At 43.8% G+C, this 24,859-nt stretch overlaps 1 protein-coding gene across 3 annotated transcripts in view; it reads right to left on the reverse strand.

Annotated features, from left to right (window-relative positions):
• The window catches only part of cux2b (cut-like homeobox 2b), a 223,514-nt gene that overhangs the window by 50,691 nt on the left and 147,964 nt on the right, over positions 1–24,859 (reverse strand). For all 3 annotated transcript variants that reach the window (XM_080739266.1, XM_080739265.1, XM_080739267.1), the window contains exon 4: positions 9,338–9,416. In XM_080739266.1, coding sequence (XP_080595392.1) covers positions 9,338–9,416 — 79 coding nt within the window. The remainder of the gene's footprint in view (positions 1–9,337; positions 9,417–24,859) is intronic.

Consider the following 24,859-nt stretch of genomic DNA (forward strand, 5'->3'; position numbering starts at 1 on the left):
GTTTTACCCTAGCAACCAACTGTTTACCCTAGCAACCAACTGTTTACCATAGCAACCATGTTTTTTTACCCTAGCAACCAACTGTTTACCATAGCAACCAGATACGCAGAGCAGGGATCTCCATATATGGGCATAAACAGGTGACATCACACTGATGTCAGATACTCAGAGCAGGGATTTCTCCATAATATATGGGCATAAAAGGGATTCTGTTAGGGATCTCCATATATGGGCATAAAAGGGATTCTGTTAGGGATCTCCATATAAGGGCATACAAGGGATTCTGTTAGGGATCTCCATATATGGGCATAAAAGGGATTCTGTTAGGGATCTCCATATATGGGCATAAAAGGGATTCTGTTAGGGATCTCCATATATGGGCATAAAAGGGATTCTGTTAGGGATCTCCATATATGGGCATAAAAGGGATTCTGTTAGGGATCTCCATATATGGGCATAAAAGGGATTATGTTAGCTGTTAGTGATCTCCATATATGGGCATAAAAGGGATGCTGTTAGGGATCTCCATATATGGGCATAAAAGGGATTCTGTTAGGGATCTCCATATATGGGCATGAAAGGGATTCTGTTAGGGATCTCCATATATGGGCATAAAAGGGATTGTATCCCAGATGATGCCCTGTTAGGAGATCCACACTAACAGAATCCATATATGGTCCTACCGACAGCTGCTATAAGCCAACCCTGGCGATAAGGTCTGAGTCGAAGAAATGCTTCTTTCCTGGCAAGAATTGCCCCTTTATACTGTAGGGCTCGTTTGTGTATTGTATGACATCACACCACATCATCGGCTGAGGACTGTGTGATGTCATCATATCTCCATATATGGAGACATAAGTTGCTCATGCCCAAATATGGACTGGTGAGGTCAGACTTAGTGTGATGCGTAGGTTATCTCCATATATGGAGATTCAACTTCAATGAGTAACCATGGCAAACTGTCAACTGCCCGTATGTCTTGATAATTGGTAAAACAAACTTTTGGCCTATTTGCCCGATTAGGGAGTCTTACTGGTAAGTATTGACCCCTACAGTCTGGTCATGTAGGAGACAACTGTGTGTCTCCTAATATACCTAGCTTTTCTTTTTGCCTAGTTTTCTACCAAGACTGTACATGTTTTTATTGTATTGTGTTATTATACGTATTGTTATGTTTGTTGTGGACCCCAGGAAGAGTAGCTGCTACTTTGGTGGCAGCTAATGGGGATCTGAATTAATAAAGAAGAATAAAGCGGCCCAGGCCACAGTGATGTCAGATACTTAGAGCAGTGATCTCCATATATGGGCATGCAAGGGATTGTATCCCAGATGATGTCCTGTTAGGAGAACCACACTAACAGAATCCATATATGGCCAAGACAGATGACGCCACCTCGCCCTAAAGGGTGAGGTTGCTTTTCACCCTTAGGCATCTTACTGGTATATTTTACTTGATAGACTGATGCACATTATATTTAAATTAAAGGTGTATTCAGTGATAATGAAAGTAGCCGGGGGTCATCTTGTCCCTTACTGGCCTTACAGCATGGAAATGTTTAGTTTTTTATAGATTTTTTACACCATTATAATGTTCTCGTTTTGATCATTAGACCCAATCACTGAATATCGGGAGGCCTACGTCTCCAGCTTCAGGATATGTATGATACTGATTTACTACGAGACTGTGGCATTTTATAAGTTCAGTAGTTCAGCAGACGTTCTTAATTCAGAGCGACTGTGGTTCTCAAAACTTTTATTTTGACCATCATAACTAAACATCATAACATAACTATGGCCATACTCTACCCTGATTGGTCGAGGACTGGCTGGCTACCTCTGAAAACTGAATCTAGCTATGCTCGTAACACGGGCCATGGTGGAAGTCCTTATATGGTCAGCACACATTCTAGTGAGGAGAATGAATGGAAAATGTACCAATTATATTTTTATTTGAATGAAATAGAATCACTGAATATACCTTTAAATGGTTTCGAGATTTTGCCACCCTTGTGCCACCCGAGTGCCCTCCGTCACTGCAATCTTAGAGAGAAAACTTGTCAACCCTGTGATGGTTATGACATTAGGATCCATTACTGAACAGCCCCTTCCTACCTGAATGAACCCCTAACCCTATGCTGTTTCCTTCTTAGATTCCGTAATACCTAAATGGTAAATAGTGCTATTATATACCGTAGGGCCTTTCTCCAAAGCGCTTTACTCATTCACACACTGCACCAACCTGCTCATCAGGAAAGGCACACTTTGACACTATCAGTGGTGTAAAGTAACTAAGTACATTTGCTTAAGTACTGTACTTAAGTACAATTTTGAGTATTTGTACTTTACTTGAGTGATTTCCAATTTTCAATACTTTTACTTTTACTCCACTACATCTCAGAGGCAAATATTGTACTTTTACTCCACTACAATTATATAAAGAAACAACTTTAGTAACTAGTTACTTTGTAGATTTTGATTATAATTACAAATCACTTCAGCCCTATATACAGTACTGTACATTTCAGCCATTTGAAAATAGCCGATCTACAAGCTCACAATGCGTAGCAACGCAACGCATTGTAGAAATTGTGAACTTGTGAAATTTGACATCCTGCATAATGTGTTTTCTACTTTTGGTACGCAAGTACATTTTGAATTCAAAACTTCTACTTGTAGCAGAGTATTTCTACATTGCAGTATTGATACTCTTACTTAACTCATTTAGTGCCAGCGCCCTCTAGGGGCCATAGAATGCCAGGGTATCTCTCATAGGCGAGCGCTTTAGCTTCCAGGACCTCACCTTCCAGGACCTCACGTGCTCACGTTCATGCACGTCATGGAAAGGTCCCGGATGATAATGCTAACAGAATGGCTATTCCCATTTTGTCATCTAAAAGATCATTTTTGGGCGATTTCGCCGTAAATAAACCTCGCGCCGCTTCCCTAAAGACACAATCCAGAGATATAAGCCTTCAAAGATGTGGTCTTTCATTGGATTAGGCGGAGATTGGCGATTTCGTTCGCAAATAACGGCCGGCCGGGAGGTTGCTAGCTTTCGGCTAGTAGCTAGAAAAATCAGGCCAGGCTTCAGAAGGCCTCTTATCATTTTATTAATTTCATTAAAAAAAGCCGAACTACTTCGGGATCGGCACACTCGTATACTCATCGGAAGCGGCGCCGAACATTGGGTGAACATTGGGGAGCTCAAAAATGTATTTTAAACCATTTTTAATGGAATATATCGTCGGACAGAGTAGAATGGCTAGCTGGCTAGCGGCTAGCGAGCCAGGACCACCCACGACTCTACAAGCAGCTCGGGGTAAGTGAATTAATAAAAAAAAAATTGTATTGGATTGAAATAAAGCCGAACTAGTTCGGGATCGGCACAGGATGAGTTAAGTAAAGAATTTGAGTACTTTTCCCACCCCTGGACACTATAAGCCAGGAGGAGCCAGGGATCGAACCAGGAACCTTTCATTACCCAAGCGGCCACCACACCTCCTGAGCCACTGCTCCCCCATTCTGAATGGACAAAAACACTTCATAAATATTAGACGGTCTTTGAAGAGGAAAAAAATCTGGAACGACACCGCAAGGCGCTCCATGCCATGTGCTCTGTTGGGGCCAACACACTGTCAGGCCTTAGTCACCCAGCAAAACCCTGAGTGATAGTTTAACTCTGAGAGTGTAAAAATGGACTCGTAAGGGGTCAATGTTGACATTCTCAGAGTTAAACGAACACCCAGGAGTTTGCTGTGCAGTCAGAAGCCAAAACAACCAGGGAGGAGGTTATTTGTGTACTTGGCCCCCTCGCAGCACGTGCCATCTGTGAGGTAGGCCTACTACGGTCGCCTGCGCTTGTTTGTCACTGTACATCTTGCCGGCGGTGTCCAAGGTCACCCCCTCCCCCCACCCCCTCCTTGCCAGAATGGATGAGTCCAGGTACAATGGAGGACAGTCATTTGGCTGTGGTCCCATTCCGTCTCTCTCCCCGCCCCCCTCAAGCACAACACGGAGGCGCCGCCACCCCGCCCCCCCCCCCCCCCTCAACCCAACAAATGCTACAGCTCATGTATTTTTAATCTTTTGACAGATGCAATTATTCTTTACACGCCGGGCTCGTTAATCTTAATGCAGTTATTACTATTCATTGCAGGACATTGCAACCCCCTTTTCTATTATTTCACTTGAAAGTGGCTCACCCTTGTGTGTGTGCGTGCGTGCGTATGTGTGTGTGTGTGCGCACGCGTGTGCGTGCTTGCGTGCGTGTATGTGTGTGCGTGCGTGCGTGCGTGCGTGCGTGCGTGCGTGCGTGCGTGCGTGCGTGTGTGTGTGTGTGTGCGTGTGCGTGTGCGTGCATGCTGTACATGTGCTGACTCTAAGGCCATTGGTCCAATCAGAATAGCCCAACAGCAGACTTAATGAATGCAAGTGGAGAACAATGCGAGGGAGGGGTGCTGCTGGCGGCAACTCAATATGTGACCTGTTGTATCCAGCTATCATTAACGACTGGTCACATATCAGTTATCCACTCTAACGTGCCCTCTCTATGGAGTGCTGCAGTTTGTAGTCCTAGTAACCAGAAGTGAGTTTGCCATGGGTTCCCTTGACAGACTTACAAAGCTCTTTCCCAGGGGCGTCAATTGGGTATGGCAGGGGTATGCAGCTGCCATACCCTGGGTCCAGGGAGGGGAATACAAGGTACTTCCATGAATGTCTCTTTGTCTATCTGTGCTGGTTATGTTGTTAAATTACATTAAAATAACTACAAATGCAAAATGTAAGAATTATAATTATATTCTCCACACTTTTATTCTCCCCATCTTGACAGAATAGTATATTACCAGGTTCTGCAGGTCAGCTGCAGGTGCAATTCATTATTGTTAATTATGGCACGTTTACGTTGTTCAAGTGCGGCTAAACCTGCCAAGTTTAGCCGCACTTGAACAACTGTTCCAGACTGTCATATTCAGCCCAAGAAACCATAGAAATCTTTTGGGGAAAAAAATGGAACTTCTTAAAATAAATGTATCATGCCTGTTGCTAAGGTATGGCAACATGACTGGTGTCTTGCAAGACACCAGTCATGTTGCCATACCTTAGCTTTTTCTGAACTGACGCCACTGCTCTTTCCCCCATAGGGTTTTTGATTTATGCCGAAAATAAGGTCTGCGGGGGGCACCCAGGTGGTGCAGCGGTCCCTGCCTGCCACCACGGAGACCAGTGTTTTTGAATCTTCCGCGGTGCCTGCCACTGCCTGGGGCTTGGTTGGGCACTCCAACAAACACAGCAGTTGGTCATGTGTTGAGGGTGGTCAGGCAGGGAGGGACAATCTCTGGCTACTCCTACAGGTTGGCCAGGGCAGCTGTGCAAGCAGGGAGAGGAACTGGGTTGGATAGCTTGTTCCTCTGCACATCAGCTACATACTCCTTGTGACCAGTGGTGTGATATGGATTTTAGAAGTGGTTCTGGTTCCCCTCTAAATTCATGACGTCACATGCACGCGCACGTGTGCACGCATGCCTGCCGCTCGGTGCTAATACAGTATAACACAACAATTTTGATCCAATTATATTTCTTATTTAGTTACATTGTTAATTTGTTGTTTTTATTTTATTTTCAATGAATGTATTTTCCTTTAGGTTTTATATAAAATAACTTTACATAGACTTATAGACTCACCCACACACACAGTAAAGTCTGCTAGCTCCTTTCGGAACCTCTCCCGAGTGACGAGTCCCTCCGCTATGCAGCTCTGACAAAATGAGTGTTCAAATTAAACTCATGTCATGATATTAAGAGTGAGGAGCTACATAGTGGATGGAGAGGTTCCGAAAGGAGCTAAAAGTCTGCAAAGAATGCTAGGCGATCGTAGGCTATATGCTGGCCGTATATACAAGTGTAAATGAGCCTGCCTACCAGAGTGCGTTTGGAACAGTAACGTTTTGAACCTGAAACTGAGAGTTGTGATGTTGATGTAGCTTGCACTGAGGAGGAGCATGATGTGGATCATTCATCCATTCCAGTTGGTCTGTGCCCGTGGTGAGGCAGGCTGACTGTAGAGGTGCTTCAGGTAAGGGCAAACGGAGATAAGAGGCTGCCTATGCTAATCCAAGGCCACCTGTGAGGAATGCTCTAGAACAGCATGACATTCCCAGACAGAAGAAAGACTGCAGAAAGACTGCGTTCACTTGTATGCACACGTATGCCTCTGTGCGTGTGAGCGAGCGAGCGAGCGAGCGTGCGTGTCAGGGGCGTCAATTGGGTATGGCAGGGGTATGCAGCTGCCATATTCTGGGTCCAGGGGGAAAAATAAAAGTTACTTTTAAATATAAATCCATGAATGTCTCTTTGTGCTGGTTATTATGTGGTTAAATTACAGTAAAATAACTACAAATGCAAAATTAACAAGGTATTATAATTATATTCTCCACACTTGTATTCTCCCCATCTTGACAAAATGGTATGGTTCCGCAGGACAGCTGCACAGGTGCATATTGTTAATTGTGGCACGTTTACTAACATGCCAAGTTTAGCTGCACTTGAACAACTGTTCCAGGCTGCCATGTCCACCCCTAGAAACCGTAGAAACTCGGGGGAAAAACGGACAAACCCGATTTTTTCATGAGGACTCCCATCTTTGCCATACCCTAGCTTTTGCTGAACTGTCGCCACTGGTGCGTGTGCATGTACGTGCCACATTTCCATGTATGAACAGTGACAGTATGCATGGCGTAGGTGATATTCTGTGCATGCGTGTCACTTGCCTGTCTTGCTCAAGCCTTTGTTCTCATGTCAATTCACCCTATTCTCTGCAGGAGATGGGTTTATGACAACATGTAGCACACCAGAGGCATCCCGGGCTTCCATTAAGCCCTTGATATGGGGAAGTATAGGTCAGGAAATCAAACCGAATACATCTTCAAAGACAAGGCACCTCTTATCAAGAAGAGAACTCTGTTCAAAGCGAGCTTGTGTACGTGCATGCGTGCGTCTGTCGTCGTTGTCGGGTGGAAACCTCGTATCTCCGAGTTTCAAATGTGTCCGTTCTTTGGCAAAGTAAAGCCCTGCTTCATCACACAAGGCTGTCACACAAAAGTAGTGAAAACAGCAGATATACAAGCACACAACGCCTCGCGGTGCGAGGCGTTGTGTGCTTGTAGATCGGCTGTTTTCACTAGTTTAAAACATTTTTAAAATGATAAATGCAAAACAAACGGTTTTGGACATACACGGTTTCCACCCGACGAACAACGCTATGTATAGTGGTGCAATATCAAGCAGGGGGGACATCAAGGAAAAATGGAGACCTTTAAAAGTCAGCCGCCGCCGCCGTTGTTTTCTCTGACACAGACTTTTATCTTGTATTCATTGAATGTGCAAACAGCACAGCTCTCGTCCCCGCCACAAGTGTTCCTCTGATCTTAGCCAAAGATTGTGTAACGTTTAGCTCTCCCTCTCCTACAACAAAGAGCAATGCAGCGCATGTGTGTAGTAAACACACATCGCCTAATCTCTCTCTCTCTCTCTCTCTCTCTCTCTCTCTCTCTCTTCTCTCTCTCTCTCTCTCTCTCTCTCTCTGTGTCTCTCTCTCTCCCTGTCTCTCTCTACAACAGGCAGGGGTTGACACTAAAAGGTCTCAGAGGCACTTGCCCATCGGGCAAGTACAGGTCATGTTCTACTTGCCCAAAGTTCTTGCCCACTTGCCCAAAAAGTCAATCGTCAATTATAAAATGATAGGTAACATTTGAATTACCGTTCAATGTAACACTTTTTTTTTACTTCCTGGGGCTGTGCTTTAAAAAATGTCAATACCTAATTTTGTATGCCAAATACCTACATAACAATGAATATGACTATGGGTTATTTTAACAGTGAAAACAGCACATTATAGGTAAACAGTGCTCTTATTTTACATTCCAGACCAGGAGACAGAGTGCTCTTGCAACGTTCAGTTGTTTAGACAGTATCTTGCTTATAGACGGTTACGTCCCCTCTCAAACAAGCACTTGCCCTGTCGGGCAACCTGAAAGCAAACTCCACCTGCCCCAAAGCTTTTTTACCTGCCGGGGGCAGGTGGGCAAGCCTTAGTGTCAATGCCTGACAGGGGTCTTCAACGTTTTCAGTCCAAGGACCCCCTTAGATGAGAGAGAGATGAAGCTAGTACCGCCCACAACCTGTTAATAGATTGCTTATAGTATAATCTTTTGACAGCATGATCATCAGTGTATTTTGGATTCATGTCAATTTGTGTGTTCAGATATTTAACCACTTGAACCGTCAATACTTAAAACACTTGACCTTTCACTCTGTACTTAATCTGCTCTCTTTCCCCTCTAGACCAAAGTTCTTTGCCGAAAATAGACAAGCTTGTAGATCTTCTATTTCTGGCTAAAGTTCTCAGAATATGGACGCTAGTGGTTAATATGAAAAAGGAGAAAAAACAGTCACAAACTATCACACAAAGATTTGGAGGCCCCCCTGTAGTAACTCTGAGGACCCCCTAGGGGTCCCGGACCCCCTGTTGAAGACCTTTGCTCCACAACGTTCTGCTGTTGGCCTTATCAGACCTGTGTACCTCACTAAAGCTTACTGTAACTACAGTAGTATGGACTCAATGGCGCCCCATCTGCTTGTGTTCTCTCCTCAGCCCCCACCACACCAAGGGACCAGTGCTAGGTTTTGAAGTGGCCTCATGCAGAGCTTTTGGAACCAACTCTGAGAGCATGGACTCTGAAAAATGGATAAGAGCTGCAAGCATATATACGATATGCATCTTGAATCTATATATCGTCGTTGTCGGGTGGAAACCTTGTATGTCCAAAAGCGATCGTTTTGTATTTATCATTTAAAAAATTAACTAAACTAGTGAAAACAGCCGATCTGCAAGCCGATCTGTGTGCTTTTAGATCTGCTGTTTTCACTAGTTTTGTGCGACGGCCTTGCTTGATGAAGCAGTGCTTTACTTTGCGAAAAAAACATACAAATTTGAAACTTGGAGATACAAGGTTTCTGCCCGACAGTGACGATAATATGCAATTGTGGCACTTTCTTTTTTTACTACTACTTTTTACTAGCATGCATGTTCATGTACATAACGTTGCGTGCATCCGGGGCACAGAAGTGTGTGCATATGCAGCGTGTGCGCATGTTTGAGGTGGCGAGTCCAGCGCTATTAGTACAGACCTGATGTGAAATTGATCCGTGGGGAGGAGGGTGATCTTTGAAGGAGGATAGATAATTCCGGCGGTAGCGCGCGCGTGATATTTATGATGTTGTTGTTGTTGTTGTTGTTGTTTGTGAGGATGCATGTCTATGGACCTGGCAGGAGACTCACCTGGGGCTTCGATAAGCTGCTTGTAGATTCCCAGGAATGCAGACTCTGCCTCCTTACTGCGCTTGTTCAGAGCAACCACCTGCGGGGAAGAGAAGGCGCCATTAAGGTAAATTATAATCCTCATATAATCCTGGTAGCAAGATAGCCCTGAATACATGACGGTCATATTTACATGACCGTCATGCTACCCGCCTCAACCTGAGAACCAGTGGGGTATTCGTGGCGCAACGGTTTGAGCTACAAACGTCAGATCTCAAAAATAAACTGCTTACCCAAGTCTCCTTTTACTCAGAAACGACGCCGTTCAGCGATAATTACACGCCGCTCCCGGATTGTTTAATAAAAAGCATTTTTATCCTTGTATTTCCTGAATTTCCCCCTCTAGTGGAGAGTCACGTCCTCGCATCATCTCCGTTCACTACAATGAGCGACCGGAGATGACACGACTGTCCACTAGAGGGGGAAATACAAGGGAAAACAGGATAAAAAATGCTTTTTATTAAACAATCCGGGAGCGGCGTGTAATCATCGTTGAACGGTGTCGTTTCTGAGTAAAAGGAGACTTGGGTAAGCACTTTATTTTTTAAATCTGACGTTTGTAGCTCAAACCGTTGCGCCACGAATACCCCACTGGTTCTCAGGTTGAGGCGGCAGCATTCAGGGCTAGTAGCAAGATAAAACCCGTCTCAAAACGCACCACCTCATTTTTGAATTTTTTTGACATTCAGTGCTACTCAACCCGCGGCCCGCGCCGCCTGTCTGTGCGGCCCGTCATGACCATACCAATAAAAATTTGATTTTTCTAAGCCTGTCAAAGTTAACGCGCAACGCAAAATGCGGTGATGTTTGAGCCTCGGTGGACTCCGTAGTCAGGAAGTGAATACAGTCAATGCACAGACCATGGCACAGACAGCAGTGCGGAGATGCTGGCGGCTACACTAGATCTATTGTACAACGAGACGGTCAGACAGACAAATCTGCGGAGATTTTGCAGCAGACAACCACAGTCGGGCTCACTGGAGTGGAGACGCATGACGGTCGTGCGATATGAACGCTCGCGACCGTCATGTTTTAGGCTAGTGAAGACGTAGTCCCTTGTCTGTGCTTGTCTCTGCCTCCGCGGCTCCGCCAGTCAGCACCGAGCCACCGACAGACAGTGCACACATTCCAAGTTCAGATCGTAGCAGCCAGGGAACTATGCTTGTACCCCAAATGGGGAAGTTTTCTCATGCCAACAACGCTCCTTTTCATTAATAGGACGGATTTAAAATAAATAGACGTTTATACTTATTATTCAATCACTCAAACCCCAGCATCCCTATTCTTGGGAGACATTCACCAAAAATAGCCGATCTACAAGCTCACCACAAGATGCATTGTGAGCTTGTAGATCGGCTATTTTTGGTTAAGAGTTGTTTGTTTTATGGAAAAATAACTCAAGTAAAGTTCAACTCAGCCAGTTGTACTGTACTTGTAAAACAGTTTGATGCTTTGAGCTTTATTTAAACAACTAACTGCTCATTGAAGGAGATTGACCAAAAATAGCCGATCTACAAGCTCCAATGCATCTTGTGGTGAGCTTGTAGATCGGCTATTTTTGGTGAATGTCCCCCAAGAATAGGGATGCTGGGGTTTAAGTGATTGAATAATAAGTATAAACGTCTATTTATTTTAAATCCGTCCTATTAATGAAAAGGAGCGTTATTGGCATGAGAAAACATACCTTTACATTGCCAAAGTTCACTAGCCCTGCATACCCAGACACAGGGGCGGTTCCAAAACGATTGAACCAGTTCTGTTAATTTTCACTTCACATTTTGTGAATAAAGCCTAATTTGATCAAATTCGATAATTTCTTCATTCCATCCATAATCTTTTGGTTCAATGAGGTTTGGCCTGGCTTAAATAGATGGAAATGTGGCTATTTTCTGTGTGTTTCCTTAATTATTAAGCTTGTCATGAAGCCTGTTACAAAATCATTGTAAACGTCCAAAATAGGACCGTAATTTTTAGGTTGCGGCCCTTTGGACTTTTGGTATTTTGCTGAGTGGCCCCTGAGCCTTCCTAAGTTGAGTAGCCCTGCGGTAGAACGTGTCACCTTTAGAGAGGTAAAGCCTGCACTATGACTTTATGATAAAAAGCCACTTTATTAGAAAATATGACAACGTTTCGATCCTCAATGGATCTTCTTCAGGTCAGTTTCTTTTTCATAAAACGTTTTCCACATCTTTGTAGAAAGGTTCCTATGATTTCTTTTTTGCACAACTGAACCTTATGCCCTGTAACTCCTATGTCACAAACATCCCTCTGCTTTATAGTTGTTAACAAACAGTTCTTGTTAACAGTCTGATCACGTCCTGCATGCCATTCTCAGTCACAAGGAAAGGTTGCTCTTCTTTCTTTCATAGACATTTACAGTAGACATTTTCTTGCCATCTTGATCCAAAGTCAAGGAAAATCTGGGCCTGCGCAGCATTTTTGTACATGCAACAGAGCATGATATACAGTAGGATCTCATTTGCTTACTTGCATTATGCAGTTCACCTGTATGAAGGCATTTGTTATATCGTCACTGTCGGGCAGAAACTTCGTATCTCCAAGTTTCAAATTTGTAAATCTTTTCGCAAAGCAAAGCCCTGCTTCATATACAAGGCCGTCGCACAAAAGTAGTGAAAACAGCAGATCTACAAGCACACAACGCCTGGCGGTGCGAGGCGTTGTGTGCTTGTCGATCGTCTGTTTTCACTAGTTTAAATACAAAACAAACGGTTTTGGACATACAAGGTTTCCACTCGACAACGACAATATCTTTCTCAGTGCCTTTATTCAGAAGGTCAGTGACCTCAAATGGGCCTCACACACACCACACATATTGAAAAAGGCTTAAGAATCCCTGAACTGCCTCAGACAGCTGATGAGATTCAGCACTAGCTCGCATATCTGTATTTCAGAACAGCACCATCACAAGCATCCTGACAAGCTGCATCTCCGCCTGGTATGGGCCATGGGAACTGCGCCGTCCTCGACCGCAAATCGCCACAGAGGATAGATAGCCAAGCGCATCATGGGAGGGGAGCTTCCCTCCAGGATATACGAGATGCGGTGCGTAGCCAAGGCTGAGCGGAACATCAAGTACACTCGCCACCCCAGTCTGTTCACACCTGTGTATCAAAAGCCACGCGACCAGACTAAGGAACAGTTCCCACCTGTCAGCCGTCAAGATGTTGAATTAGCGCTGAGCCCCATGTCGCCATGTCAGTCTTGGCGACATAACAGGCCATCGCACAGTTATCATCACTTGCGCATATCAGTGTTGATTTTGTCGACTAAAACTATGACGAAAATGGTTGTCGACTGCGTTTTCTTCACTGACGAACACTGAATAAAAACGAAATAAAAGGTAAGCTGTGCTGACTAAAACTAAGAATAAATATATTGACAATTCCGTCAACAAAATAAAAACTAGACTAAAACGTTAGGGAGGGACTAGTGGAGAAGAGAGTCATTTTATGTTTGGTTGCTCTCAGGTCTTGCGTGCTGAAAATAGCCGATCTACAAGCTCACAACGTGTAAAATCAGCCATTACAATGTCATCAAGGCCTGCCAAATACATTTTAGTTGACTAAATCAACTGTAGATTTAGTTGCCTAAAGTCTTATGATATTTAGTCGACTAAAATTAGACTAAAACTAATACTTTTCAGGTGACTAAATTATGACTAAAACTAAAAGACATGTTATTCAAAAGACTATGACTAAAACTAAATCAAAATTTGCCTTCAAAAACAACATTGGCGCATATACGATACACTCCATTGCTGTTGTACTGGCACTATCCCTTATGTATACACTTGCATGTTTGATATCTGCTTCTAAGTGATGTCTCTGCCAATAATACTGATATTCTGCCTAATTTGTATTTCTTTTTTTGAGCATCACCTTATGTACTGTACGTACATTTGATATTGTTGTCCTGTGATCAGATATTTTATGACTGCAAATAGTTATTTACTAGGGGTGTAACGTTATAGTAACTGCATCGAAATATCGTTTTTTAACTTAAAAAATCTAAGTATATCGAAAGGAAAACAGCTAAAATCGAATCGTATCATTTGAATTTGTATCGTATCGAATCGGCAGTGTAAAGAATCAATTGTATCGACACTACCTACTTGTACATTGTATTTAGCATTTTTAAGAAGAAAAAATGAAAAGGAGGGGTTTAATTACTTTTGCTTCCCATATAGTTACACTGGTCTATCGATAAATGTGTGTAATCTCTGGGTTCATGTCAAGGTGCAGGTTTGTCAATACACAATGTCCATGCATTTGGCAGATAATCACTGTGTTTACTTATTTATATCCTTAATAATACATGTTTCCCTTAAAAACCTGCACTATCCACACCTTTCACACAGATTTCATGTCTTTGCTAAATAGTTACTACATCGATTTTAAATCATTGAATCGAATTGTATCGTATCGCCATGAATGAACCAATATCGTTCATGTATCGTATCGTCAACCATGTATCATGATTTGTATCGAATTGCTATTAAAATGTATCGTTACACCCCTATTATTTACCTTCTCTTTCTCTTTTACACCTGTAACCTTGTGATGTGACAATAAACTTGAAGTTCAGATAGATTATTTTCCCTTTAACTTGTTGTTGCCCATATTTTATATATAGGCCTAATGCAGGAAATCTGTCAATATGTAGACTAGACTCTAGACTACATATTGACAGATTTCCTGAATTATTAGCGGGGGCACAGTGGGGCAGTCAGTAGCACTGTTGCCTTACAGCTAGAAGGTCACGGGTTTGATTCCCGCCGGGGACGTGCTGCGTTACCAGTGCCCATACCCTAGGTGGGGTTGGCGAAAGAGCCTTTCTGTGATGAGTTTGCATGTTCTCCTCGTGTCCCCTGAGGTAGATACCCTCACACAAACATGCAATAATCCTGGTCTCTATACTGCCTCCCCCTGGTCAGCCGGGGCGCCTGCAGAGGGAAAGGAACTGGTTGGAATAATGTGTTCCTTCCACGCGCTACGTCTTACCGGGAAACCTCCCCCATGTCAGGTGATAAGAAGCGGCCTGCTCACTCCTCATACACTGAAGGAATCATTAGCTCAGTTCCGGGTTCTCCCTAGGTGGGCAGAGGGAGAGCAGCGCCCAGGATTACAGCTTAGGCAATTGGCACCGGGTGATAAGTGGGTTACAAAATAAAGGGATACGAATTTTGAGAAACAAATAAAATATGTAGAGTGATTACAGTATGTATGTACTATATATTGGATTGTACTGCAAGGCTCCACTGCTTAAAACATGAGGCCTTGGTGTTCCTCGCCACGCGAGTCATTATTTGCTAATGTCAATGCATGCGTGTTGATAAAGCCCTGCATCAACCCGTAACAAAACACATTCCTGTGCGGTAGCTTCTGTCCTTGGGACAGATGGTTAAGTGGTAGAGGTGGGACGTTCGCGAACAAATCAAGTTTTTTTGAACGGCTCTTTGAAATGAACGATGGGATCCGGTTCGCAGTCGGGAGCCGTTCCTTTTGTAAAATGAACAGTTGTGTCTTTGCTTATGTAAAAGTATCAATACTGCAACGTGGAAATTCTCTGCCACAAGTAGAAGTTTGGAATTCAAATGTAGGCTACTTGAGTAAAAGTACAAAAGTATGGGTATCAAAATGCACTTGAAATACCAATAGTAGAAAATAGTCATTTTGCACAATGTCCCATTTCACAGTTTTTCCAATGTAGAAAATGTAGAAAAATTAATTGAAAATAGCCGATCTACAAGCTCACAATGCGTCGCAACGTGACACATTGTGAGCTTGTAGATCGGCTATTTTCAAATGGCGGAAATGTAACCTATATATATGGCTGAAATGTATAGGGTTGATGTGAATTTTAAATTATAATCAACATCTACAAAGTAACCGGTAACTAGAATGAGTCTTTTGAACGGCTCTTTGAAAGGAACGGATCCCAGAGATCCGGCTCGCTTCAAAGACCCATAAATCCCATCTCTATTAAGTGGTCTACACACGCACATTGTTTTTGCGTATGCTAGCTTTCGCCGTGGACTGAAGACTCACCTTTTCAGACTCCACCTAAACCCTTAGCACCACTGAAACACTCAATGACCATACATGAAGCTAGTTAGCATTTGTTTTCTTTTTTTCTTGACTGATTATATTGTCTTCTAGATAGATATTCATTTGCATTTGTTATATTGCTGTTGATGTACTGGCATATTATCTTGTTTATTATTGTGATGTTTTATCTGCTTATTGTAAGTCGCTTTGGATTAAAAGCGTCTGCTAAATGCCTAAACTGTAAACTGTATATCAGTCAGTTGTAAAAGCACCTACATTCCACACTGTTTCTTCGTCAGAACTTTAGCGACAAAGTACACAAATTACCCGCGCGGTCAGTGAGCCGGCGTTTGTCCTGTTTAACGGCCAAGCCGCCCCCACGTCGCGAGGTGACATTTGGCACCGTTAAATTGTAGGTGGCGGCGAGCGCTAGGAGACACACGCCAGTGTCAGCGGCCTCCATCACAACCGCCGCCCGGCACCTGCTATCTTCCGCTCCACAGGCGATGCAAACCAATTAACGATTCATTAAGAGGGACAAAGGGAGGGAATTAGCCACCACCTGGCCCCATGGAGAGGGCACCTGCACTAGTGGATATGTGGGTTACAGGGCTCTCGGCTCCCCGCGCGAAAACCGCGTCCTCGTGCTCCTGTTTTGTGAGTCAGAGAGGACGGGCGGTGACCGCCTCTCGGTTGTGTCCTCTGCTCGGCAACGCGCTAAATCAGATCAGACTCAACCCAAATGACCCCCCTCTCCCAGAGCAGACGGAATTCAAATTATTGTCATCTATTGTCCATGTCGTTTCTGTCACTGTTGATTACAGCCTCTGTCTGAGAGACTCGATATGGACTCCGCCGAGGGAAAGGGCCCAAGTACCAGCGGTTACACGTTGAAGCCAGCCCCCCCCCCCCCCCCGAACCCTTCACTTTATATCGGTCTGAAAATAAAACAACAGCGGCAGAAGCATTTCGTCGTTGTCGGGTGGAAACCTTGTAGGTCCAAAACCGTTTGTTTTGCATTTATCATTTTAAAAATGATTTAAACTAGTGAAAACAGCCGATCTACAAGCACACAACGCCTCGCACCTGTGTGCTTGTAGATCTGCTGTTTTCACTACTTTTGTGCGACGGCCTTGCATGATGAAGCAGGGCTCTGCTTTGCGAAAGAACGTACAAATTTGAAACTTGGTGATACGAGGTTTTCAGCCGACAACGACGATTCGGTATGGGGGAGGAGCTGCGAAACACTTATGAGAATGGGTTGCTGGGTGGGATTTCAAACTGTTTAGCGGGGGGTTGTAAATATGGCGTGTGAGCGTGTGTGTGTGCGTGCATGCACGTGTGTGTATGTGTGTATGTTTGCGTGCGTGCTCGCGCGCGTGAGTGTGCTTCCGTGTAAAGCGGCTAGGGACGGAGGGGTTTTGATGATTTACTGGAAATGGCTGGAGTGTTCCCCTCGGGAGGCATAACGACAGCATCATGTTTAAAGAAATATCATAAAGATCAAGCAAATCTCTCTCCACCTCCCAGCCCTCCCACCTCCCACATCACTCCCACTCGGAGCGGCTCAGAGGAGTTCATGGAAAATGGAAAAGGCTGGAGCACCAAATCAATACAGATGCAATAGTCTGCACAGCTCTCAGCCAACTCTCTCTCTCTCTCTCTCTCTCTCTCTCTCTCTCTCTCTCTCTCTCTCTCTCTCTCTCTCTCTCTCTCTCTCTCTCTCTCTCTCTCAGATACAGTGTGGTGTTGTTTCACTCAGCTATGACCCCCCCCCCCACCTTCAATCCCCCACCCATGTAAGTGGTCTAAAGCAGTGGTTCTCAACCTGTGGGTCGGGGGTCCCCAAATTATTTTGGGGGGGGGTCCTCAAATGATTATTGGGGACTGATGCCCAGAAGTCAGAAAGCTCATTAGTCAGAAAGCTCATTGGTCAGAATTTAGTTAGGGTTAGGTTTAGGCATAGTTTTACTGAGGTTAGGGTTAGGTTTAGGCTTAGGCATAGTATTTTTCAACAGGTTAACATCACCAGATTCCGACTAATGAGCTTTCCGACCAATGCCATGGCACCAAATTAGCTCAATGTGAAACATTGTTTTCTCACTCAACAGTAAACAAACCAAAATAAAGTTTAAGTGTTAAAAAGTTAAAGACTTTTTAATACCACTAAAATGACAAATTAAACATTGGCCAAATTGTCAAATATTAGAGGCAGAAATTGTGGAAATAGCCGATCTACATCAGAACACCTCGCAACGCGAAGCATTGTGAGCATGTAGATCTGTTATTTTCAGAATAGAACCTTATTATACAAAATGTAATGCCTCAACTGTTATTGCTAGTAAGGGTGCGGGGGTCCCCAGTTAAAATATGATTATTTTGGGGGTCGCGGCCTGAAAAGGTTGAGAACCACTGGCCTAAACCACACAACGCATGGTGATACACCAACAGACACCTATAGTTATACCATTTTTGTTGTTTGTTAATATTCCCTGGATAAATCAATGACATAGCAAAGAAAACATGTTTTTCTATGACAACTCGAGTTATATTAAGACATATACTGTATATATTCTTTCATCTACTCCACTGTAATAGTGTTGGACGATCAGTCCAAATCTTACCTACTCCCCCATTGATCGGACACATTGCTGCTGTTTGCTCTGCTCCCGTTTAAGCACAGAAGGCCACAGATGTGCCTAACATGTCACCACCGGGCAATAATGGACTCCTAACCTTCACCGTGACAATGAGCGAAATGAGCTCCATTCCAAAGGCACCGCCGCCTGTACGCGAAGGCCAGACAGACAGGTGTTATCAATCCCACTCGTCCTGCCTGAACAGGGAAGCCCATAAAGGGGCCGGCTATAACTGACTGCCGGGCGGGCAAACTTCTCCCTGATAATCTCATGGCTGCTCTGTTCCCCGCGAAGCAGGGAAGAGTGGGGCTTGCAGGGGTCCTCAACCGCATACAGTATTATGTATTAAGCCATTTTGGCCTCGAATTATTGAATGCTTTAACTATTGAAAAATAGCAGATATACAAGCTCACAGCGCGGCACCGAGTGCCGCGCTGCGAGCTTGTAGATGTGCAATTTTTTTTTTTTATCGTGAAAATGGGTGCAGGTCATTAGTCCGAATGTTCATTAGTCCGAATTTGTTAAGAATACTATGCCTAACTCTAACCCTAACCCTAACCCTAACCCTAACCTCAGTAACCCTAACTCAATTCGGACTAATGAACCTTCGGACTAATGAACCTTTGGACTTATGGGCAGTCCCCAATTTTTCTATATATATATTTTTCAAAGCAAACTTTTGTAACTCAAATATCTGCTTCTGGGGGGGTCCCTGGAACAACATATTTTGAGATGGGGGGTCTGCAGCCAAATACATGTAATTTTGGGGGTCCTTCACATGAAAAACTTTGAGAACCACTGATTTAGAGGACGGCTTAGAAGTCGGGTCAAAGATCGGGTCAAAGATATTCAAAGACTTTTTTCACGACTTTTCAAAAATAGCAAATCTACAAGCTCGCAGCGCGGCTGTGAGCTTGTAGATCTGCTATTTTTCAATAGTTAAAGCATAAAATAATGGCGGTTACAAACAATCTAACTCGACTCGGGCGCATTCCAGATCTTTGAGGGTTAAAAAAAAGGGTCCAGGCTGGGCCTCGGTCGGAAAAAGGCAACATGCTCTGTCATCCGGGGAGACGCGCACGCACAGAGGGGTCCTCCCGGACCCTCCATCATCCCTTTAACGAGAGAACACGGAGATTACCTCCACAATCACACCATTAACCTGCCTACGAATGCCAGCCGAGACATCAATCACACGCCTGCCTGACGCCATGCTCACGTTAGCGCCTGCTATGAGTATATAGCTCTCATCCACCACTCCCCAGCCCACCACCCCACCAGGGGCGTCAATTGGGTATGGCAGGGGTATGCAGCTTCCATACCCTGGGTCCAGGGGGAGACAATAAAAGTTACTTTTAAATATAAATCCATGAATGTCTCTTTTTTCAATCTGTGCTGGTTATTGTGTTGTTAAATTACAGTAAAATAACTACAAATGCAAAGTTTTACAAGATGGTCACTTTAACGAGGTATTATAATGATATTCTCCGCACTTTTATTCTCCCCATCTTAACAAAATGGTATATTCCCAGGTTCCGCAGGTCAGCTGCACAGGTGCAACGCATTGCTGTTAATTGTGGCACGTTTACTAACATGCCAAGTTTAGTTGCATTTGAACAACCGTTCCAGGCTGCCATATCCAGCTCAAGAAACCGTAGAAAGGGGGTGAAAAAAATAAAATGTACCTCTTAAAATAAATGTATCATGCCTGTTGCTAAGGTATGGCAACATGACTAGTGTCTTGCGCGCGTGCAAGACACCAGTCATGTTGCCATACCTTAGCTTTTTCTGAACTGACGCCACACTGCACCCAACCCAACACCCCGCACCCGCACACCCCCACCCCACCTGCCTCCCTCGTGCGCGCACTCCGCCATCATCAAAGCACTCAGAAGGTGTCGTGCATAATGTGGGCTGATCAGGGCCTCTTCATCTCCATGCTAATCCACCTCCAGCCAAGTGTGTGTCATTTTCAGAGCAGAGTCTCATGCGAGCAGAGGCGTGTTACTGTATGTACTTGCCGTGACCAGGCGCCCCGTTTTGGACGGGATTGTCTAGATTTCAAACTGGGGGTCCTGAGTCCCAACAAAATCTCTACAAATCTCAATGTTTACTACCAATATTGTACCAGTTTATCATGTTCTGTTCTGTTGTATAGTACAGTATACGGTAGGTGTGCTATACACACTAAAATAATTGGTGTGCATACTGTACATGCCTCCAGGGCCGGATTTACCATTGGGCAAGGGTGAAAAAAATAATAATAATTAATGATGACATTTTAAAGTATTGCAATCCAAATAAAGTGATATTTGTGTTTAGTTACTGTACATTTTGTTTTATTATGGTAATAACATTGAGAGCTTCTGCTCTGCTGGCCGCAATGCATGTAGCTGCTCTGAAAGCTTAGTGCAGCATAAAGCCCGCGCTTTAGACTGCGCATCGCGCACGTACGAGGGCCTCTTTATTTCCCCTTGCCCAGGGGCCTCATGTCATATAAATCCGGCACTGCATGCCTCATGATCACCTGACCAGCATACAGTGTGTACCACTTCTGTCTGTTCCTGTTCCTGTCTTGTCTACTTCTTATATATATATATAACCACTTCTGTATCAGCTACTATGACTCATATGACCTCCCACCATGTACCGGTAATGTGGCTTGTTTGTGCTTAAAGGGGAATTTCACCTTAAAACACTACTGCAGTCATTTTCACACATCTGCTCAGGCTTTTGTGGGAACCTCAGAAAGTTTAAGTTGCCTGATTCAATATTGTTATTCATTTAATCAGACTCCTATATGAGCTCCATCTCAACCTGTTCAACTCCATAGACTCATGGAAAACATACGTCCCTGATTCTGGTGACAGATAATGTCCTTGTAATGAATGAGGAGATCTTAACATTTCAATTTGTTATTTCATTAGATACATAATTTCTGTAATGCAATGTTGCATCAACAAGTCCTGCAAGTCCATTCTTGAATTCCATGAAGGCCATGCATGAAATAAAAAATGAGAAAATTTAAGGTCTTCCCATTCATTAGGACAATACCAGTCACCAAGTGTGTGTTTGTGTTAGTTGAATGGGCTAATATAGATGGGGGGGAGTATATGACAATGACCCTGGAAGTGTTTTAAAATGAAATTCCCATAAACTTCAGATTAACTCACTCCCTGCTAAACGTCCTCAGAACGTCTTTTCCCCTGGGGATGTCGGTGCCAGACGTCTTCTGGACGTCTTTTACTGTACATACTGTACACAAAAGATCTCAGCCTTATCCAGCCTCTCACAACATATGATACACTTCCTCAAAGTCTGACAGTGTTTTTTACAACATTAAACAAAAGTGCACAGCCTCACATGAAATTAAACATCATTAAATTGTCCAAAAAGAAAAACCTCTTCTCAGAAACCTGAAACCAATTATACAATGAGAGCGAGACGGGTAACCAGAAAGCCGTGGCTTGTGTGTGGGCGTGCTAGTGTGTGTGTGTGTGTGTGTGTGTGTGTGTGTGTGTGTGTGTGTGTGTGTGTGTGTGCCAGCCAATCAGCTGGGTGGTCCGCTGTCTGTTTCAGTACAACATTCAAAACCTCTCTCTACCCTTCTCAGACAAAAAAAAAGTAACAACAACACACAGACAGATCGCTGTATAAATGGTTGTAAAACATTGCCGATATGTTCACACAACTAACACAGCACGTCGAAGTGAAAAACTATCGTGATGTCCCCACACACACACACACACACACACACACACACACACACACACACACTATAGCAATCCAGCAAGCAGATACCAGTCCGCTTTCTGTTTCAGACAGTACAACGTCATTTCAATTCAGTGCCAAAAGTAACAACAACAACAACAACACAGACAGATCGCTGTATAAATGGTTGTAAAACATAGCCTTACCTGATAGTTTATAATCCATAAACCCTGAAACATGACGGTCGCTCAAACAGACCATTAGCGATCGGTTTCTCCTCTTTTTTTTCTCCCTGCAGGCATGCTTGGCCATGGCCAGAGCAGTATAATCAGAGAGTGGTGTCACCGTGGGGTCAGAAACAGCGCTGGTCACGTGGTTCATTGTCACTTTACACCTCATAGACTTCAATGCATTTTGTAAACTTCCGGTTCGCCGTTTGTCACTATACGCCAATAGATGTGTGCGTAGAAGACCTGGCCCCATGAAGTGAACGGGAGTGACGCAACTCTAGGGCTCTGGCCATGGCGTGAACGAGTTTGATTCAGCTCACTTGAACAATCCTCCTAAACCTTCCATCTTCAATGCACAATCGGGTGCCGATTATGTTCACACAACTGATCGACGCGTCGCCGACCCTGCTGTCCAGGCGGCTCCAGAAGCGCAGCGCCCAAGAAGAAGCCAGCGCCCTGTGGCACCCGCGGCTGCTGCAGTGGAGAGTGGAGACCGATGGCAGCGACTCCAGGTCTTAGACGCAGCCTGAGAGTCACTGCGTTCAGGGATCTGGCTGAAAGTTCCTACGACTCGGAAGAGACGGACCACGGCGACATGGAGCCGTAGGGATGCTGCCAACACCAGTGGTACGAAGCATTTTATTTGTATTTGTATCGTGTTTGAGTCTCTCTCTCTCTCTGTACTGTATGTGATGATCGCTGTGTTCTGCATACGGAGTGAGTGCATCTCTCCCAGTGGCGTTAGTTCAGAACAAGCTAAAGTATGGCAACATGACTGGTGTCTTGCACGCGCGCGTGCAGGGCACGCGTGCAAGACACCAGTCATGTTGCCATACCTTAGCAACAGGCACGATGAAAAGTAGAGCCTACATTTTTATTATTTACCTCTGTAGCCAAGGTATGGCAGCTGCATACCCCTGCCATACCCACTCTGATCTGCGCGCAATGAGCCCAAACACGTTGGCAAACAACGCCAGGCCTTTCCCAACGGATCTGTGCTCCTCGTTGTGTTGCCTAGTTGAGGTTGCGTGTGCGCGCGCGCTCGTTGCTCTAGAATAAAATACAAATGTTCATTTTGTGTAAATCATGACTTTGGTAAATCAGAAGGGGGGAACAGCATTTGTATCGTGTTTCAGTCTCTTTCTCTCTCTGTACTGTATGTGATCGCTGTGTTCTGCATACGGAGTGAGTGCATCTCTCCCAGTGGCGTCAGTTCAGAACAAGCTAAAGTATGGCAACATGACTGGTGTCTTGCACGCGCGCGTGCAGGGCACGCGTGCAAGACACCAGTCATGTTGCCATACCTTAGCAACAGGCACGATGAAAAGTAGAGCCTACATTTTTATTATTTACCTCTGTAGCCAAGGTATGGCAGCTGCATACCCCTGCCATACCCACTCTGATCTGCGCGCAATGAGCCCAAACATTGTGGCATTTGTATAGTTACATGGCTTTTGGAACGAATGGCAGCATTGTTTTTCCTCATGTATTGATTGATTGAAGACTTTATTAGAAGTTTGCATAGGAAAAGGTACAGTTTCATGACGGTACAGTTCACTGGTACAAGGTCTACTAAAAGGTTATCCATGAAAAGACTAAGCTTATTTCCACTGGAAACCATTGAAGTATCTCATATAACATTGAATGACAGACAAATAGAACACAGTACTATGCAGTAGATATGTAAAGAAAAACAAAAAAGAAAACAGTAAGTCTGAACAAACAGTATATACAATGTATGCCCACATGTATTGTGGATCTTTCTCTAGAGAGAGATTGAGCGAGAGCGCCACTGTGTGGGTGTGCACGCATGTTGCAGTTTAGTTTTGTACTAAATCTGTGTGCTTTGTTTCTTTGTGATCAATCTAGACACTTGAGTGTGAGGAGCCAGGTCCATCTGCAGGTGACAGCGAATCATTGGTTGGCTTTAGTCAAGGTACGGTTATTTTTGTTACAGATGGCCTACATTTATTGTATCTGTGTTCAATGCTTTTATCCATCTAAAAATCCAAACATCCACATAGCAACTGTAAAAGTCTTCATTCATTCTAAGTGTCAAAATGCATACATTGAGACATGATGGGAATGGAAACAATGTAGGCCTACTGATTTTGTGCACAATATTACCTTGCAAAAACTATAACTAGCCTATTTTTTATATTGTGTTTTTCAGCTTCTGAGCCAGTGGATTCACTGCCCAGCTCTTCTGTTCCTGACATTTTTATTTTATTTCATTTGAAACCCTCAGCGAACGTGAGAACTGAACTTTTTATTCTTTGTCATTTACTTGAAGCACTACTGAAAGGGTGGGAAATGTTCCTTTTGTCATTGCCATTTACTTGAACCACTACTGAAAAGGCGTGGAATGTTCATATTTTGTAGTTTACTTGAAAACCACTACAGAGGGGGGGGGGTTGAAATGTTCCTTTATTCATTGTCATTTACTTGAACCACTACTGAGAGAATGAGAACACTTGTTTTTGTAATTTCAAAAAGCACTATTGAGAACTGTGAATGCACTTGAAGTCTGTAAAATCACTTTATTTTTTATTCATTGTTATTTTTCCCTTTTGTTTGAAAACACTGTAAATATCTTCTGCATCACTGAAGCCAAAAATAAAAGGCAGAAAGGAGTTCTGATCGAGAGTCTACTTTACTAAAACATGTATTCAGTTTGTTCCTAGAGGTGTTTTGGGTGATACATGGCCAATTTTCTAAACAACAGAACATGTTTGAAACATCTGGATGGGAGCACTGGAAAGAAGGCGACTTCATCTTTCCAGAGAGGTATAGTTTATATAGTATTCATAGCTCCTTCATATTTATTCAATTTTC

This window comes from Nannobrachium achirus, assembly GCF_963921795.1.
Source record: "Nannobrachium achirus genome assembly, chromosome: 12".
NCBI classification, from domain to species: Eukaryota; Metazoa; Chordata; class Actinopteri; order Myctophiformes; family Myctophidae; genus Nannobrachium; species Nannobrachium achirus.